At 33.7% G+C, this 21,070-nt stretch overlaps 3 protein-coding genes across 3 annotated transcripts; all 3 read left to right on the plus strand.

Annotated features, from left to right (window-relative positions):
- The first annotated feature begins 2,553 nt into the window (after positions 1–2,553).
- Positions 2,554–3,543, plus strand: LOC126778550 (spherulin-2A-like). Its single transcript, XM_050502217.1, has one exon. The coding sequence runs from the start codon at positions 2,665–2,667 to the stop codon at positions 3,541–3,543; it is 879 nt and encodes a 292-aa protein (XP_050358174.1). The 5' UTR covers positions 2,554–2,664.
- A 3,197-nt stretch (positions 3,544–6,740) lies between these two features.
- Positions 6,741–9,294, plus strand: LOC126778394 (pro-resilin-like). The gene is made up of 6 exons (XM_050501883.1): positions 6,741–6,746; positions 7,018–7,070; positions 7,147–8,118; positions 8,276–8,420; positions 8,756–8,890; positions 9,167–9,294. Exons 1-6 carry the CDS (start codon positions 6,741–6,743, stop codon positions 9,290–9,292), a joined length of 1,437 nt encoding a protein of 478 aa, XP_050357840.1. The 3' UTR covers positions 9,293–9,294.
- Positions 9,295–16,018: 6,724 nt separating this feature from the next.
- Positions 16,019–20,105, plus strand: LOC126778395 (pro-resilin-like). Its single transcript, XM_050501884.1, has 6 exons — positions 16,019–16,083; positions 17,152–17,213; positions 17,920–18,060; positions 18,470–18,569; positions 19,383–19,517; positions 19,941–20,105. Exons 1-6 carry the CDS (start codon positions 16,078–16,080, stop codon positions 20,103–20,105), a joined length of 609 nt encoding a protein of 202 aa, XP_050357841.1. The 5' UTR covers positions 16,019–16,077.
- Positions 20,106–21,070: the final 965 nt, after the last annotated feature.

The following is a 21,070-nucleotide window of genomic DNA, read 5'->3' on the forward strand; positions in this document are numbered from 1 at the left end:
GAGCTGCAATCACTTGATATACGGAAAGCTAGCGGTCCCGATGGAATACCAGCCATAATGCTGAAGAAGTGCGCGGCGGAGCTGTCTATTGTGTTAACGCGCCTGTTCCAACTTTCTCTTTCTTCGGGATGTGTGCCGGAGGCTTGGAGAAGAGCTAATGTGCAAGCGGTTCCCAAAAAAGGGGATCGGTCTGACCCGGTAAATTATTGACCAATAGCTATCACCTCAGTACTTCGTAAGGTGATGGAACGGATTCTAAACAATCAACTGATCCATTACCTAGAAGATCACAGTCTAATTAATGATCGTCAGTAGTAGGGTTTCGACCAAAACGGTCCACAGGTGATCTTCTAGCGTACGTAACCCACCTCTGGGGTGAAGCTATCGACAAGCAAGGAGAATCGTTGGCTGTCAGCCTCGATATCTCCAAGGCTTTCGACAGGGTCTGGCACAGAAGTCTTCTCTCCAAGCTACCGGCCTATGGTCTGCCTGCTCAGCTATGCACCTGGATTGCCAGCTTCCTACACAAGCGTAGCCTTCGTATTTTAGTAGATGGTTGCGCTTCACAATTCTATGTACTGAATGCTGGGGTCCCCCAGGAATCTGTGCTATCTCCCACACTCTTTCTTTTGCATATCAATGATATGCTCTCTCTTGGGAACATACATTGCTATGCAGACGATAGTACAGTGCATGGTGGATACCACGGACGCGCAGTGGCTGGGCGGGCGGAAACTGAGGAGAGGCGGGAGAATCTTGTCATTGAACTCGATAGGACGTTAGAGCTCATCGCCAAATGGGGTTCTGATAATCTTGTTGAGTTTAATGCCAAGAAAACACAGGTATGCGCTCTCACAGCGAAAAAGTCACCATTTTACCCTCATCCCTCCCTCTGTGGCGCACCGCTGATGATACAAAGCAAAATCGCCATGCTGGGGATGGACGTTCGCTGCGACCTTAGTCTAAGGGATTACATCGAGGCTATTATAAAAACAGCTTCACGGAAACTCGGAGTTCTGAACAAGGTGCGGCGTTTTTTCACGCCACAACAACCGTGCCTGTTATACAAAACACAGGTACGGTCTTGCGTTGAATATTGCTCGCATCTTTGGGATGACTCCGCTAAGTACCTACTGGAGGCCTTGGACCGGTTGCAGCGACGTGCAGTATGCATTATTGGTGACGTAAAGGTCACAAACACCCTTGAACCTTTACAATTGCGTCGCGAGATAGAAGCACTGAGCGCTTTCTATCGACTGTATCACGGCGAGTGCTCTGAGGAATTATTCTCTCTAATTCCTGCTTCCCCCTTCCTTCTTAAGTCCACGCGAGCTGGTTCTCGATGTCACCGCCTAACTGTGACATCAATTCCATTGCGCACAAAGAAATTTGGCAACTCCTTTCTTTGTCGCACTACCAAAAAATGGAATTCCTTACCAGCTCACGTGTTCCCCTCCTCTTACAACCCGGGTTCCTTCAAATGAGGCGTTAAGAGGCATCTTGCGGGTCGGCAAGGCGGGGACGGCTAGTATCGAACATTCTTCCCGACTGTACTGGCCGTCATCGCGTTTGGACTCTACTACCACTTACCATCAGGTGGCGTAGAGTCATTTGCCATCCCGGCGCATATAAAAAAAAAATACTCAATGAATTCGACTGCCGAATATCTGTAGGTAGTGCATTCCAAAGTTTGATGGTTTTTGCAGTAAAAGAGTTACTGTAGGTTTGTGTCCGGCTGCAGGGGGTAACTAGTTTATTATTATCCGAAGAACGCAGGTTGTGTGCGCTATCGCAACCAAGAAATTTAAAGCGTTCTTTAAGGTAAGATGGTGTGTGATCGATATAAAGAATAGAGTAAAGAAGAGATAAGGCGTGTTGATTTCTTCGTAGTCTGATTGGCAGCCACTTTAACTGAGACCGATACTCAGAGACATGATCAAACTTTCGCAGGCCAAAAATAAATCTTATGGATATATTTTGCAGCTGTTCTAATTTATTTAGGAGGTCTTCAGTTAAATCCATGTAGCAGACATTAGCATAGTCCAGTATTGGTAAGAGGAACGTATTAGCTAAGCTGATTTTTGTCTTGATAGGCAATAGGCTTTTCCATCGCCTTAAAAAACCAATGATAGCGAAAATCTTACGACTCATTTCAGCAATTTGAGGTACCCAGGAAAAGGAAGCATCAAGAAGTAGTCCAAGATTTCTAACAGTCTCTTGCATGTGTAATATTTGGCCCTCAAATAAGATTGGAGGTAGATGTTTATCTTGGACCCTCGTCAGAAGCTTATGACTACCAAATATAGCCACTTGCGACTTGCTCGGGTTCACTTTGAGACTGTAAGATTTACACCATCCAGATATCTTTGCCAAATCATGATTCAAGGTTGCAGCTGCCTCATCGATACTGTCTAAAGGAGCGGTAACGTAAATTTGTAGATCATCAGCATATAGATGATAAGAAGAGGAAATAAGTGAATCCATGTATATAATATTTAATAACTTTCGTCTAATTAAAATTTAAAATAAATACGGAACCCTAATTCACTTATTGATAATGAAGACAAAGTTGATAATAACAGACGAAAAAAAAGCAGTTTAATTTTAGATTAAGAATCGGTAGGAGCATTTTTAAGACAAATTCTTAAAAAAAAAATTTACAAAATGCGAAGTGAACTTATATTTTCGTTATTTGCCATAATAATAATCGAAGCAAAAATAACTATAAACGTAACGGCGGGAAAAAATGCATCAGACGTTGAAATAAATTATTCTGGCTATGATTTAGATATTATCGGCGATAAAGAAATTGAACTCTTCAATATCAACAAGATCAATTTAAAAAAAGCCGTAAAGAACAAATACAACATGCTGCCACGTGATGTCTTCTTAAAAAGTCCAACCCCATGGGGTGATTTATACAAAACGTATAATTGGGAACAAGTATCGAGATTATTAAAAGTAAAATCTGCAAGATTAAAAGAAAGCACCGTAAAATCAATGGTGGTTCTATCTCAAGACTTCGAAAACAAATCGAATGTCACGATAAAAGCAAACGCGGGGATAAGTCAAACTGTTGAAAATACAATTTCAACGACTTGGTCCAGAAATAAGGAGACAACAGTCTCCCAAGACATAGAATATGATCTGAATGTAATCTTAGCTAAAATATCCGGAACTACGAGTTTCTCGTACAGTTCCAGCGTCGGTAAGAGCGAAGAAAAGTCAGAAACGGTGACAATTGGTACAACGACAAATGTAGAAACAGAATTACAACCAGGACAAGCAGTAACAGCAGTTCTGTCAGCGAATCGATATAATTTGGAAATTGAAGTTTTATATGAGGTAACACTTAGGGGTAATGTTGCGGTGAATTTTAGAAAGGCGTACAACGGTCACCACTTTTATGGGCCGTCAATTAAAAGTATCTTAATGAGCGGTGGATTAAACACTGAAGTAACAGTTACGGAAATTATTAAATTGGGCCTTTACACTGATGGTTCGCTGAAAGTGTACGATAAAGTTACAGGGTTGCCAGTATAATAAATAACACATTTTTAAATTAATTAAAAGTTTATTATTAAGAATTGTTTTTATTAAATTATGTTTTCAATATAATAATAATATTAACATAATAATATTAACATTCCCGTATTATATATTATATAGCAAAAATGAAGATTAAGTAGATGTTATTAATTCATAAATTGATTAAAATATTTAATAGCAATTACGTTGTTTCTAGTGATTTCCCATCTTCTTTGCTAGGCGTATATTATAACTTTTTATGCTAAAGTTAAGTCATAAAACTATCCTTTTCTGTTCTACTTTGAATACTGAATTTTATTTCTTGTAAAGCCTCAATATCGTGATTATCTCGACCCAAGTATTGAACTTAAGACACCGGGAACCATCAACCAAGCAAGGTTTTCGAATGTAGATTCTACCGAGAAGAACCGTCAAGAAATTCAGTAGTTAATATTTTTCGACAATCAATTTAAATACAATTGAATTATTATTTATCCTGCATGGAAATACTAAATAATATTGAGTTTATTTTATATTTATTGAGTTATACGCCTTATTAATAAAAATTTTATTCACATATGATTTAAATTTATTAATTGGCAAAGTTAATATTTGAGATAAAATATGAACTCGATGCACACGTCTATATTTAAAACAATATACTTCATGACAATCGAAATTTTGTGGTACCCTAGATGACCTTGCTCTTAATCGATATGTTTTTGGGAAAGCGCACGCATGTTAGAAGGGGGGAGGGTAACCTTTATCCTTTCTTAGGGACCAAGCTTGCTTTCTACCAAATTTCATCAAAACCTCTCAGTGGTTTAGCCGTAAAAGCGTAACAAATAGACAACGTTGCTTTTGAATATTAATAGATTTAGTAATGAAGCAATCAATTTTTTTTTATATTTATACGATCACTTAGCAAATAAATGAAATACTTTATATTTATAGATAAAATGCGGTTAATTTTAATAATTATGACTTACGCCACTTTGCCAACATTCTCCGGTATATAAGTACGCATAGAAAATGAAATTTTATTTCATCTTTGTAGATGTCGTTGAAGCTGTACCTATGGTATTTACTTAATTTTATTTGACGTCTTGCAATCACTATTGACTCGCTGTTATTATTACTATTTAATGCTCAATTGACTAGGTCCAAAAAGGTGCTGTCAATAGAAAAAAAAATTCGTCTATCTTCACAATATTTTTTACAATGTTCATAGACATTGGCATTGTAAATAATATTAACCATGATGTAAGAAAAATCACCCGCAATCTCAGGAACTTACAATAAGATTTTCTGTCCACTGTGCTTGGTTACACGGGCTCACTTAGCCATGAAACTAGAACAAAACAATACTTATTAATTAGTGTTGTTGTGTTTTTATTTCCTTACATAGAAATTTTAGTTATAATTTATATATATATTTAAGGCCTACATATAAATAATCCTTATGTAAATAAATATTGCTTACGTAGTATAATCGTATTGTGATACGATGGCTTAATATTTTAACGACACATAAATACATTAAGATGCAATGGTTGTACACGTGAATCTTAACAGAAGATCGTCAGTTCAAATATGGAAAAAGAATAATATTAAAGGCTTAAGGTTTTAATAAGTATCTGCTCACTTGGCTTCGGCCAGTGAGTACGACGTTAATCCCGGTTCTAAGCCGAGCTGTTAAGAATGACTAAATAATAATAATAATATCCTGGGACATTTTTCACACACGGCCATCTGATCCCAAATTAACAGCTTGTACAGAGCTTGTACTATGGAAACCAGACAACTGATATACTACATATACTATTTTTCTTTTTGTAAATACATACTTATATAGATAATTACACCCAGACTCAGGACAAACAGACATGTTCATGCACACAAATATCTGCACTGGGTGGGAATCGAACCCACAACCTTGGGCGTGAAAGGCAAGCATCCACAAACCACGCCAACCGACTCGTCAAAAGAATGATTAATTTAGTTCAACTTGTATTTTTATTTTAATAATCTCGTAGTCAGCGCTCAAACATCCTGAACCTGCCTGTATCGGATGAAATTCTATCACGTGTGTACCCACTAATCCGCGTTGGAACTTCATGTTGGAATAAGCTCCAAACCAAAAAACGAGAGATGTCTTTTAGCAGAGGAAACCTTACTATATATTAACTTACTAAATGAAAAGATAAATAAGCAATACTAATTTAATTTCTTGGATATTAGAAGTGTTTCGTTTTACTATCCCTTTTTAACTAATCAACGTTTTGTTTGCTATCTGCGATATCACAAATTACTTAAAATACGAACAATCTAGTGTGTCTTTACAAATTAACATGTATTATCTATTTAATCTATTTAATTTATATATATATATATATATATATATATATATATATAATAAAAATTAAATAATATATATATATATATATATATATATATATATATATATATATATATTATTGTTTTGCTGTTGTTAACTGTTTAAATCTTAATAATTATTATTTATAATTTACAAAATTGCTTATTTACTGTCATACATGAATTAGTTTTAAGTGGAAACTTGATTGGTGTGTAATCGAGTTAATTTGTTGTATAATGTATGTGGTGTATACTGTTTGTTTCCCAAATATAATAAAAATAAAATAAAATATTCTTCGTAAATATATAAATACTTTTTAGTGTATGTACTTATTAAGATCAAGAGCAAAGCCGCAAAGCGATAATCGTGAAGCACTTATGCACGCAATACTAATGTTGTATTATACTCAAACTATCGATTTATTTGAACAATAGCACATCTGGTTCAGTCAGTGTCGACATATGAAGGCTTTAACACAATCAAATCATTGTAAATTAAACCAAATTTGTAATCTATTTAGACTTTAATGTAATGCAATACAAGTGGAATTCCCTTAGCAATTATTTTATAGGATGTATCTTTAAGTTTGTCAAGGAGATGGTATCGTAGAATTGGATCTAGTATAAATAGTGGGATGAGCTTGGGGTAACATCATTCAAGTATCGCTTGCATATTAGTTACTATCACTCAAAAAGGGTAGGTTATTATTTAAGTACAAAAAAATATATCTAATATTAATCTAGTGTTTTTATTAAGAATAATATATTTGAAATTGTTATTTATTGTTTATTAAATAATATATTTTATGATTACAGGTTTAATTTGACATTAGAAAATGAGGGTGAGTAATCAATCTTATTAATTATTATTATTATTTCACAATTTTGTAATTAAACCTATTAATTTTCTACCGTCACATAAAATTACTAACTACATTTTAATTGTATATTTATATACTCGTATTTCAGAATTTATCAAACAAAGTACCTATAAATCCGTACAGGTTTCTAGGGATCGTCAGCTCTTTATCCCTTAAAATTGAAGAACGCAAGGTTGATTGACGAATAGTTTCATATATATACATGATTTTCTAATTCAAATATTTATTTCAGATATTCGTATTTATCACCATACTTGCTTATGCTTTGGCTGAACCACCAGTTGGGTAAGTGTACCACGAAGAAAATATTCGATGCAACACCTAAGATAATATATAATAATATGATGAATGATTTTTCTAGGAAAGGCTATGCATCAGCTCGATCCAGCCACAACCCTGGTAGTGATATCCAACATTCCCTTTCCCAAGAATATGGAGTGCCAGAATTTGGCTCTAGCCAATCCAGATCTCAATCCATTTCATCCTATATCCCATCTTCTAGAAGTTTATCACAAGAATATGGACCACCAACTCGAACGAGCCCATCTCAAGAATATGGTACCCCAAATCTTAGATCAGGACTATCTCAAGAATACGGCCCTCCTAGCTTAAGGTCTGGTATTTCCCAAGTATATGGAGTTCCCAATTCACGCAGCTTGTCCCAACAATATGGGGCTCCATTTGCTCGCAATACAATTTCCACGGAATATGGAGCTCCATCTGGTCGCTCTCAAGATAGAAATCTTCCTAATGCCCGCCTTTCTCAAGAATATGGTGCACCGCAATTAAGATCCGATACTAATGACTATAAAACTATAGGAGATTTTCCTTCAGATTCATATGGAACCCCTCTTCAAAGATCTCCTTCATACGAACAACCCGATTTTCGTTCTACTCCTTCCGAGGAATATGGCGTGCCATCCCAAAGAAATTTTGAACAATCTCCTTCTCAAAAATATGGACAAGCTAGCTCAAGAAAAATTCAAAACTTTAATTCATTTTCTCGAGTTAACTCTTTCCCTTCAGCTGGGCAAAATAAACATTCAACTGTGTCAAGGAATTTGCAAACCTCATCTAGCTCAAGAACTTTACCCCAAACATTTGGTACACCACGCTCAATTTCTTCTCAATACGGAGCACCAAGCACAAGAAATTTTGATTCTTATTCCCAAACCTCAAAGTCTGTATCCCAATCTTATCTTCCAAACTCAAGGACGATCTCGCAAAGTTATGGTGTGCCAAATGAAAGAAGCCTTTCAGCTGAATATGGAACGCCTGAAGCCAGAACTAATCTCAATACAAACGCTTTCGCTTCTTCTTATGATACAGCTAGGTGAATATATTTTTTATACTTTGATAATAGTCATTATATCATTTATTTTATTGTTTTAGTACCATATTTATATGAGATTTACTTTTCGCAATTTTAGACATTTTGTAAATAAACTTTTAATATTTTAACTTTTACCATTTCTTATTTCTGAATGTAGGTCAGTCCCATCTTCCAAATACGACATTGCAGCTGCCAGAGATTCAATGCCATCTGATAACTACGGAGTACCTGAACAATACAACGCAGTTTCCAATCAAGGGTACAATTATGCCAGGAATGCTCTCGACGAACTGTTAAACCAAGTAAGCCAAATTATAATAAAAAATTGAAGCTATTATACTTTAGAGCCTTTGGTTATTCCATTGAATATAATAAATTACAAAATAGAAATTTTTACTTTAAATGTGCTCATAAACAATATCTCCAATTCAATGAGAGCAAAGAATGGGAGTGATAGCGACGAAACTCTTATAAGCATTCTCATGTGGGCAACTTTGCAGTGGCCAAAACTAAAAGCATTACAGCGTTATGTATAACAATATGTGGATATCCGAGCAATTTCTAATAGTTAAGTTTTTTTTAATGTTTTCCATTTTGACTCAAAATCCCTTATTTACACTGGTGTTTGCTTCTATAGGAACCAGCTAACTACGACTTCGGTTACAAAGTAAGTGACTTGGAAAGTGGAAGTGATTTCGGACACACTGAGTCGAGGCAAGACAACAAAGCTGAGGGATCGTACTTCGTAGTTCTACCTGACGGGACGAAGCAGGTCAGTTATAGGCTGTAAAGTCATATGTTATTCATGGCTAAGCCCAGCAGTAGGACATTTACAGGCTGTTACTGTATAATATATGAGTTAACTTGGCACGATTTCAGATTTTGAAAGATTTACGTGACAAATTTAATGGTACGCGGACGAAGCCGTGGGCTTAGCTTTAGCCGTGAAACAGTTATTCTCATAAAAATTGATAACAAAAAAAAACTATGATTAACGATTACGATTACTAGTGACTTAAAAAATTAAAATATCATCTTTGTTTTTCAGACTGTTGAATATGAAGCTGATGAAAGCGGCTTTAAGCCCAGGATCTCAGTTGAACCAGCGGAAACCAGGGCTGGATATGATGACAACGCATCTGATCTGGCTCGCTCTGGTGATGGACCTTATTAAAAGAAGAACAAAAACGAAATTCGCTTGACGTGACTTTGAACTTGTAACGTTGCAAATCGATGTGATTTCTTTCGTCATATTTATGTTAATTCTTTTTCTTATTTATTTTTTTTAAAAATTTTCGTGTCTTGTCGTAAATAAGTTAACTTTATAGACAAATTACAATCAAGTTTAGTTTCGAGAATGTTTATATAAAATAGTAATTATTTTAAATGAATTTATATTAATTTATAGACATTGTAAAATAATGTTACCGTCTGTTCATCATATAATGTACTCTTGATCATTTTATTACTCTTTCGACGAAAACTATTTTTAGGAATACTCATTTATTTATTATTTATAGCAAATTGAAAAATGTATAAAAAAATATACCTCATAGTTAGTAAATCAGCTTGCCTGTAGTGTGATATTTTAGTCGCTAATAAACTTTTTTATTTAATAAATATGTATTATTTCAACCTTCGAGTATAGCAATAATCAAAATATTATAAACAGTAACAAAACAACAAACAAATCATGACCATATATTTTTTATGTTAAAATAATACGTGACCAAACTTAAGCATACAAATATTAATAAAGTTTGTGAATATACATCGTTATTATAATAATACACACACATTAATATTAATAAAAAAAAAGTTACTATAAAGTTATTATAGAAATATTAAATTACCTAACTTAAGTTTTATCAAGGCATTGAAAGTGTATTAGTAATTTACTGTATTTGTATTCACTTTCACTTCAGTTTACTTAAGTTTTTTTTTAAGTTTTTTAAGTTTAAAGTTAAATGTATTGTGATTTAACTGTAAGTTTATGTTAGATTCTCAAGAGAGAAATCAAGAATTTAACCATTATCATTAGTTTTAGCTTACAGTAACTTAGCGACCTAACTTCGTTCGGCTCTAATAAAAAATATTTATAATTTTTTTATTATATATTAAAAAAAATTCAGAAAATAAATGTACATGGTATGCATAAACTTAAAAAGTAAAGTCTATTTATCTAACTACAAAATTTGAGCCAAAACGTTACAGCCGGCTCCGAGATACACAAAAACAAATAAATAATTGTACAAGAATTAGTTATTTAACATTATAAGATATAGCATTATACAACATTTTATGGGGGTGTATCAAAAAAAATGACCGTTTTATCATGTTTAAGATTTAAAAGTCTGTAAATATTTTAATCCTATTTTATACTTATCAATATTTAATAATTCCTTTAGAGCATTCTCTAAACTTGATTATTCCTATCCGTTTTTTTTTTAAAAAGCCTGGTTTAGTTATTTGTTCCAGAGAAGATACATGACAGTTTTCTACGAAATTCTCGTAATTTTAAGGCATTACTGGAAAAAACAATTTACAGCCGCTCAAGCAACTCGTAAAATTATTAAATATGAAGGGGAAGGTGTCTTTGATCAGTGCACTGCGCGGCGTTAATTTGGAAAATTTACCAGTGGAGATACGACGTTGGAAAGGAAGAAGGACTCCAGGCGACTATTAATGGATATTGATGAGGTTCTGCAGAGAGTCTGTGAAGTCAAATCCGTCTACATAACTCGTGAACTTGCCAGGGAGCGTAGTGTATCGAAAAATACTGTAAGTCGCCATCTAAGCTCCATGAGGAAGGTGAAAAAGAGCAGTAGACTGGTCCGTCACTAACTTATTCCTCAGCAATCAGCTAAGAGGTTAGCAATTTGTGAAAATTTACTGAAAAACCTTGCTGATATGAGACTTTACCGGAAGATTATCACCTGTGATGAAAAGTGGGCTTACTGGCAAAATCCGAATACCCGTAAGCGATGGCTAGGTCGCGGTCAAACTGCTTTTCCGGTTGCTGCAAGGGGGCAATTTGATAAAAGCCCATGCTTTGCGTTTTTTGGAATTTTGAAGGTGTTATCCATCACAAATTTGTTTTTGATGGATGCTCTATGAACTCTGAACTCTACTGCGAATAATTGGATAAATTGTACGCCAAATTATCAGAGCGTTATCCTGCTTTGACCAACTAAAAAGGAGTTTTATTCCAACAAGATAATGCTCGTCCTCACACTTGCCGTCGAGCCAAAGAAAAGTTTGAAGAACTTCATGGGTTCGAACGTCTGCCTTATCTACCATATAGTCCAGACCTCGCACCATCAGATTACTACTTCTTTCGATCTATACACCATTTTCTTCAAGGGAAAATATTTGATAATTTTGCATAAGTTGAAATTGCGGTCCAAGAGTTCTTTGACAGCAGTCCCAAGGATTGGTATCAGCGTGGGATCGAGCAATTGGCTAGCAGATGGCTAATGACGGTTGATAACAATGGACTAAACTTCAAGTATTAATTTTATTTTATATCAAATAAATAATAATACAAATATTTGGTTAAAAAAACGGTCATTTTTTTTTATACACCCTATTATTTAAAATTAGTAAAGCTTTATGTAAATCAGAATACGCCAAACCTCAAAATTGCCTGTTTTGATCAATACGAATCATTTTAAACATATAAGGTATATGTAACTTATAAACACAATATATTTCTAATTTTCTGTAGTTTATTAATTTGACTTTTGAAAGAAAAAGACAAGATTTTTTTTAACTACCCGCTTAACGGTATAAGTGAGGCCGTTAGTATTTTATACAAAACAATTAAATAAAATTTAAACAAAGATATGATAATAATAATAATACTTCGGTCAAACAAAATTTTGAAATTATTAATGTTACGGGATTTATATTATATTTCTATTTGGAATGTAGGATGGGCAAAATAGACATGGGTACTGTAGAAAGCAAATTATTGCGTTTGGTTTGTAGTTGCGGTGTAGTTAATATTACAATTGTACTGATATGGAGTAATTCGTTGTACCTTTGCCTCGGAAAACCCATAAAACTATTGCATCGCATCCGTTTATGAAGGTAAAGAAATACAGGTGCTCTTTTTTATATAGAATAGGAAGGCGGACGAGCATATGCGCCACCTGATGGTAAGTGGTTACCAACGCCCATAGACATTGGCATTGTAAGAAATGTTAACCATCACTTACATCACCAATGTGCCACCAACCTTGGAAACTAAGATGTTATGCCCCTTGTGCCTGTAATTATGCACTTGTATTTGGGCATGAGTTTGTGTACTATAAAATAAACAATATATTGCTACGATAATTACGTTACGCAAAGCGAAGTGATGTTATTAGTTTTTAGGACGAAAAGTTTACAATATCAAGCTGCAGTCTGTGTATCTGTGTAGTTGGAAGTGTGTACACTCCCGTGCCTGGGAAAGCACCTAAAGCTATTGGTCCTGTGTCTAAGCTCTCTTCTGCCGTGTCTGATTTTCAATCCCGTTCATTTTGAGAATTAAGAAATAGAGTGCCTTTGTGTTTGCTTACACACGTGCACTATAATTTGTCCTACATCTTGGTTGGATTCCACTAAGAATATCCGATGTAACCGATATTAATCTGAAGAAAATTTATTTTATTTTGTTTTATTTATTTACTTCGAACAATTAAAACGTATTACAAACAATATATACGATAGTAATTGCCATAGTATTAAACTGTGTCGTAACTACTAACGCCCTCAAATTCGACTACACATTTAGTTATAATTTGTTCAATATTCACATTAAAAAAACAATATAATTTATCCTAACAAAATTATTGATAAATAAATTTTTGCTTATAATAATATACATTATTTATATATTTTTCAATTCAATTGCGGGAATATCACACGGAAAACCTGTTTCTTCTGTTTGTTCTTTTCCATTTCAACAAAAAGGCTATTCATCAACTGCGATAATATTAGTAATGATACAACTTGTTAGTAGATTTATTCTTCTAGTTACTATTTATAAGCATTATATACCGTACCGTAGCAGCCTGTGAATGTCCCGCTGCTGGGTTAAAAGCCTCCTCTCCTCTATAAGCATTATATAGAGCACGTGAAATTTGAACTTACGATATTCAGTAATAATGGATCTCGCCATTATTTCTAAGTCATTGTATTTTTTAATAATAAAACGAACGCTCTTTGAAACTTTTTAATCTATTATTTATATATTTTTAATGTAAAAACAACTGCTGAACCGATTTCGAAGAAAATCTGATAATATATTAGGGAACCAATTCTACTAATATATGTATAAAGATTACGATGCGTTCCCGATTCAATTTCAATCGAACTCTGACTATTCTATATTTATTCGGACCGTTGTTGACCGGAATAATTTTTGATAGAAGATTAAATTATACGAAAACGGATTAACGGCAATAATAACGCTTCGATTCGATTGCGATAAAGTAACAATTTAATACAAGAATAAGATATTAGAACATTATACAATCAATCAACAGTCAATCGTTGTCCACTGCTGAACATAGGCGCCTCTCCCAAGGTGCGCCAAGGTGTCCTCCGCCTTCCGCATCCAGTTGGTACCCGCCACCTTCTTAAGGTCATCGGTCCACCTGGCTGGAGGGCGCCCTACGCTGCGTTTGCCGACCCGCGGTCTCAACTCTAGGACTCGTCTGCCCCAGCGGCCATCGGTCCTACAACATACGTGACCAGCCCACTGCCACTTCAGCCTGCAAATTTTACAATTAACAGGCTGTTACATTACAATTCCTCATTCTAAATCCCTATAATAAAGGCAGTTGGTAAGACTGCTTGACTAAAAGCTTGGCCACCTCTACATCTAGTTTTCAGCTTTTTTCGTTGAGATTTTGAAAACAAAATATATAAAATTGTTCACTAAGGCTAATCCATATCGTCGCGTAATCTAATTGTTTCTTTGGATAATCTCTAATGTGACCTTAGCTATACAAAAATAGGATAAGAATCCGTGATCCATCGCACGACGTGTCAACACCATGCGCGGGGTGTAACGTAGACATAGAAAGCTGTAGAGTCGTGTAAAAAATGAATATATTTGCAAACATTTTTTTTTAATTCAAGTAAATAGTAATTAAATAAGTAAATATCCTTGGACATTATTCACACGGTCAACTGATCCCAAACTAAGCAGAGCTCGTACAATGGAAACCAGAGAACTGATATACTACATATACTACTTTTCTTTTGTAAATACATACTTATATAGATAATTACATCGAGACTCGGGACAAACAGACATGTTCATGCACACAAATGTCTGTCCTGGGTGGGAATCGAACCCATAACCTTCGGCGTGAAAGGCAAATATCTACCAACCACGCCAACCGTCAGTTATGCTTATTAAAGATAGCTTAGATAAATTGTCAAATAATTTAATTCTAAGTATATAATACTGTTGTTTTCGAAACCAATCGTCAATAATAACTAAAACATGAATCAAATCAATTAGTTCTATAAGAATAGATAATAAAAATAAAGTTATTCGTAATTTACTACTCGTTTTTAAAATCAACAGTTTTTGTAAGAAATACAGTAACTATAACGTTACCAAATCTTGCTTGCAATCAGGCTATCCGTATATTTACAACAAAACCAACACACTATATATGTAAATAATGATATTGATTTTTTTTTTTTTATATAGAATAGGAAGGTGGACGAGCATATGGGCCACCTGATGGTAAGTGGTCACCAAACGCCCTTAGACATTGGCATTCTAAGAAATGTCAACCATCGCTTATAGCCAATGCGCCACCAACCTTGGGAACTAAGATTTTATGTCCCTTGTGCCTGTAATTACACTGGCTCACTCACCCTTCAAACCGGAACACAACAATATCAAGTATTGCTGTTTTGCGGTAGAATATCTGATGAGTGGGTGGTACCTACCCAGACGAGCTTGCACAAAGCCCTACCACCAGTGATTGAAGATGAAGTGATTAGAGATTTGATCAGATTTATATATGAATTTCTCAACTAAAAATCTGCTAATTACGTGTATCCATGTATGTATGGACCCTGATTGGAGCAGCGTGGTGAAATAAGATTCGAACCTTATGTAATAACCTATCTAAACGACTAGAATTAGTAATATACTATATAAATATACTATATATTTTCAACGGGCCGGTTGGCGTGATTGGTAAAACACTTGCCTTTTACGCCGAAGGTTGTGGGTTCGATTCCCACCCAGGACAGACATTCGTGTGCATGAACATGTCTGTTTGTCCTTAGTCTGGGTGTAATTATCTATATAAGTATGTATTTACAAAAGAAAAGTAGTATATATAATATATCAGTTGTCTGGTTTCCATAGCACAAGCTTTGTACAAGCTTAATTTGGGATCAGATGGCCGTGTGTGAAAAATGTCCTAGGATATTATTATTATTATTATATTTAATTTATTTTCTCATATTTAATTAATTTTGTGATAGTTTATTAATTAGTATGTCGTAATATTTTTCAGTATTTGTTTTTATAATATTTTTTGGGGTAGCAACACTGTTTTTTACATAAAAAAGCGGGTATAATTATGAGAGTGGTCACCGTGGACGACTGTAATAAAACGCTGCCGAGTTGGACGATTGGTTTTTTTAAAATAATCAGTATTAACCACGCTTCACATCTGTCTGCCATAAAACTTATAAAAATGGGTCACTTACTGTAACAAATATATATAAATACTCTTATTCAATAAGTAACAACTCCATTCGTTCTCTGTTCCTCGCTCGCCTTGAAAGCTTCTCTATTATGTCGTTAATGAGCAGTAATTTTTCATCCCCTACTGTCAGTACGAGGTAACTATAAAAGCGTTTTGAAGTAGGACAAGTGTATCATTCGCATTGTCACTTGTTACATCTCTTGGTCTGATCTTATCTCGCTGTAAGATGATGGTGAGTTTTGTAATATAAATTATTATTAGTCATTTAACTATTAAGAGTAACTGCAAAGTTTGTAGCAGATTTTAAAACATTAGTAATATACTAATTCTATTGAATTGCACTTAAAAGTGGTCCTAAAACAATATAATAATATTCAAATTTAAAATCAACTTTTTTTTTTTTAAATAAGGTGAATGAATGAGTTTAAGTTTGCACTTAAGCTCTATTAAAAAGATTAAATAAACTAAAGCTGCAACTCTTTCGTAATATAAAAAGGATAACAATTGAGAAAAACACACAGCCGTTATACTTTGTCTAGCGGGTGAATAGTTAAACAATCTTGTGTCTTCTTCTTTCGAATTTCAAATCAATAATGTCAGAAAGAGAGAAATCAGTTACTAAAACAGTTGCTAAGCAACGTTTACAAGTAAGTCAATAGTCACTCTTAATTGTGGTCTATTATAGACAAATTATGTAGTATATATATACAGTACAGTACAGTAACAGCCTGTTAATGTCCCACTGCTGGGCTAAGGCCTCCTCTCTCTTTTGATGAGAATGTTTGGAGCTTATTCCACCAGGCTGCTCCAATGCGGGTTGGTAGAATACACATGTGGCAGAATTTCAATGAAATTAGACACATGCAGGTTTCCTCACGATGTTTTCCTTCACCGTCAAGCACGAGATGAATTATAAACACAAATTAAGCACATGAAAATTCAGTGGTGCTTGCCCGGGTTTGTACCCACGATCATCGGTAAGGATTCACGCGTTCTAACCACTATGCCATCTCGACTTATATATATATATATATATATATATATATATACATATATATATATATATACATATACATATAATAAAATTTTGCGTCAAAATATTTAAAAAAAATTCACGCAATTTTATCGTTTACCTATTTTTTTCATTGATTCATAAATATTTTCTTATTATTTTAATATTTTTTTTTAAATATAACATTTAATAAAGTTTTATAACATAATTATTTTATTAAATATTAAAGCTTCATTAAAGCTTTAAACTTTAAAAAGGTATTTAGTTATTTTATTTTCTACGTTTCAGTCGATATTTTTCGTTGTTGCTGTAGCGGCTTTCGTGGCAGCGGAACCTCCTCTATCTAAAAGGTAACCCCTCTATATTGACGTGGTCATAAAATAGTTAATCTAATGTAAGTAGTAATCATAATTGAGTTACAAGCAGATTAACACAACCTAAACACAATTGATACTAACTTCTATCAGCTTTTCTCATCAGATCTACTTTCAAAGTAGTTTTAATTAGTTTGTCAAAATCAAATAAAGATCAAAATAAACTTTATTCAAGTAGACTTGTGAGAATTATTAATCATTTACAATATTAAATTAAATTAAAAGCTACCGATTCGGAATATAGATTCTACCAAATAGAGTCAGCGAAAAACTGTAATTAGGTAGGTAATTGTTTTGACAATCAAGTTACATACTAAAGCTTTTATGTAAATAAATTTTTCATAACGTAATATTACACACATAATTAAATCCAATTAATTATTGTCCTGCATGGAAATCAACGAACACTAACTTCAAATTTTTAATTATCTATATTATATATAATCCTTAATCGACTAACACACCTTGTTAATCAAAGTTTTCTCAACGTATGATTTAATTTCATTAATTGGCAAGACTAAAAATATTTAAGGATTTTTATTATAACATTAAAGTCTGAAATGTTCCTTTATTATTGTATTAATTAATTTAGAAATATTATATTGATATATTCTAAAGCGTCATGTGTTTGTACTCCTAGTACTTATTAGGTTCTAAACAAGGTTTTTATGTACATATCTAGCTACCTGCCGCCGTCGCCAGCCAATCGTAACAACGGATATCCCCAAGGACCCCAACCAGCTGGTTTCACGGGAGTTCCTGAGGTGATCGCAGCTAGGTCACGTGATCAGGGTTTTGGTCGTAGCGGAAATGGATTTGTTAAGTATGTCAATTACAGTGCATATGCAATTATATTAACAGATATAAAATAAATAATTTATATAAAAAAAGAAAAAGAGTGCTCCAATTGAAAATATCATAAACGCACATGGAAGAATCTTGGTTGAAAGAGCTCGTTTCAATTGTTTTCAGTCTGCTTTTACACAAATGCTTCATACAGACTATAAACAATGTTTTATTGTTCAATTAAGTTTCAATATCTTATAATAAAATAAGGAATAATTCGTTGCGACAGGGAAATTTTACATTATTCAAGCTTTTTTATTACATCGGATACGCATTCAAACCAAGTTTCAAATTTTTATTTTCATGAAAATGTCTCTCCTAAACTGTTAACATTACCCGACCATATTTAAGGCGAGAACTGTAATAATATAATTTATTTATTATAGAAGCAGTCTCCACGACCAAAGTGCACACGCCAGACTGACTCACTCACAGGGCTACGATGAGAATTCACCTTTTGCCAGAAACGCCATTGATGCTAAATCGGTAAGTACCAAAAATTTCGCCCTTTTAAATCTACTAACTAAACATAGATGATATTATCCTGTCTGTATAAGTATATAATTTGACGCTACCTGGCGGCCAGTTACAAGAAACTAGATATGATAAACACCTTCTAAAAATCGACAATGACAATCGGTCAAACTGTCTATTAATCTAAATCAAGTATTTTTATATATCAGCATTCATCTTTATATAGTTTTTGTTTTTTTATTTCAAACAATCTTGTAAGACTTAACAGATTAAATATTTTCCGTTGCCACTAATTAGGTATATGCTTTTATATTTGGCCAATCAATAATAATAATAATTGATTTGTTTTAAAACTTACAAAAATTATTCTTGTTTAACTTAATAATTATTTACATTAATAAAAATTAAAAATAGCTTAAATCCTTAATTATATCAGCTTTTTAAATTGAGCGTAAAAGAGTTAATTATAAAAGACTTAATTTTTTAATAAGCTTACTATTAACTAATTTAAAGTCTAAAGATAAAATTTACACAGCTTCATACGTATTAATATTTTATTAATCGTATTTTAATTAAAACATATTTTATCTTAAAATACATTTAACTATTAGGATCATAGTTTCCAACATGTTTTTTAAACACAGAAGGTAGCATGAGTACTTTCTTTTTTTTCTAAATAATATTAATAATTTTTTTGGTTAAAGAAACATCATATAAGGCATGGTTAAAAACTAGTTCTAAATATACGATATAGAAGTAATAGAATCATAATCAATTTGTAGAATAAATAAAATAAATAGTACTTCTACTGAATTTTGTACACAGGAACCAGCGAACTACAATTTCGGTTACATGGTCAGCGATTTTAATGAAGGAACTGACTTCGGACACCATGAGGAAAGGCTGGAGGAGAGGGCGCAAGGCCAGTACCACGTGGTCTTGCCTGATGGTAGGAAACAGGTAATGTAGATAATGCGTAGTGGCGAGGTTTATCATAGAGCAAGGCGGTGCGGTGGGGTAATATACGAAATAGATTATATTTCCCCTCCTCTTACAACCTAACCCAGGTTACCAAACCTTCAAACGAGGCGTGAAAAGGCATGTTGCGGGCCGGCAAGGCGGGGGCGACTAGTGACATTCTTCCCGATTGTACTAGCCGTCGTCGCGTTTGGATTCCACTACCACTTACCATCAGGTGGAGTGGAGTCATTTGCTTTCTATTAAATTTGATTTGCTAATAAAGTCAACTAAGAGCAACAGAAGATAAAGTTAAAGTAAAAAATTGATTGAATTGTGTTATGTGTGAGTTGTGTGTAGATCGTCATACACAGTAACTTCTAGAAAGTGTTGACAAGAAATATAATTTAAAAATGATTGTTGCAGACAGTCAGTTACGAAGCCGATGAACGCGGTTTCAAGCCTCAAGTCTCATACCAAGACACCGAAGACCTCGCCCGTTCCAACGGCTACGATTCGAACGCGAACAGCCGTAACCATGGAAACGGCTTCAATAATGGCGGCCATGTTGACCACGAGTCACACTATTGACTAAAGCTCTGCGTTATATTTCATTTACAAATTCTTTTAACGTTGTACTAATTTTTATTAGGATTAATTTATGTAATTAATATATGTATATTACTTTGATGTATATAATGAATGATAATTAAATATTTATCTCTTATTTCTTTGTCTTACTTTCTTAATAGAGCTCCTTATAATGGATTCCTTTTTGATAATTATCGTAACACTATTATTGTTTAAGTATAAGTTATTGTTAAATATTTTTATAATTTTCTTAAGTTGTTACAACTATTTTAAAAAGTAATATTTAATGACCATTGCAAGCATTCACTAGAATTGGCTATGTGAATGCAGCAACGTTATTCGAGCTACACTGTTCAAATTAGTTCCTTCTGGCACATATGACATAATATACCCCCTGACGCATGCCGCGGGTGAAAAACAGTATCGAGATCCGTAATCTATACATAGATATATGGATAGTTTAGGAGATCTCGTGATGAATAGTATTTCGGATAAAAGAAACTTTATTAAGTAATCGTAATCCATATATATATATATGGATTACGGATACAGTGAAATTCATAATGAGAAATAAAGTTTTATTCATCACGAGATCTCCTAAACTATCCGCCCGATTGACTTGAAATTTGTCACAGTTACTCCTTCCCCGATGTAGATGCTCTTTAGAACGGATTTTACGCAAATCTGCTCCAAAATATAATACATTTTTCTTCTTATGTACTCGTGCGAAGCCGAAACGATATAGCTAGTTAAATATAAAATAATAAATAAGATATAATTAACAAGGTCTGCAAAGTCCTTGGTCCTAACTATGATCAAATGTGTTGTGTAAGTCATTAGCGATATCAAATAGAATTCACACGCCATTAAATTAACCAATATTTGCACACACTGATCTATTATTACGTGATCTTGTTATGTATCTGAGCGTTCTAAGAATATTATAATTTATCATCCTTGATATA

This window comes from Nymphalis io, chromosome 26 (genome assembly GCF_905147045.1).
Source record: "Nymphalis io chromosome 26, ilAglIoxx1.1, whole genome shotgun sequence".
In the NCBI taxonomy this organism is placed as follows: domain Eukaryota; kingdom Metazoa; phylum Arthropoda; class Insecta; order Lepidoptera; family Nymphalidae; genus Nymphalis; species Nymphalis io.

Bases quoted from the DNA above. Each gene is read 5' to 3' on its own strand.
- LOC126778550 (XM_050502217.1), top strand. From the start codon at position 2,665: ATGCGAAGTGAACTTATATTTTCGTTATTTGCCATAATAATAATCGAA.
- LOC126778395 (XM_050501884.1), top strand. The intron at 18,061-18,469 runs GTATGTCAATTA...TATTTATTATAG, and splicing joins AGCGGAAATGGATTTGTTAA to AAGCAGTCTCCACGACCAAA. The intron at 18,570-19,382 runs GTAAGTACCAAA...TTTTGTACACAG, and splicing joins ACGCCATTGATGCTAAATCG to GAACCAGCGAACTACAATTT.
- LOC126778394 (XM_050501883.1), top strand. The intron at 7,071-7,146 runs GTAAGTGTACCA...TGATTTTTCTAG, and splicing joins TTGGCTGAACCACCAGTTGG to GAAAGGCTATGCATCAGCTC. The intron at 8,421-8,755 runs GTAAGCCAAATT...TTGCTTCTATAG, and splicing joins TCGACGAACTGTTAAACCAA to GAACCAGCTAACTACGACTT.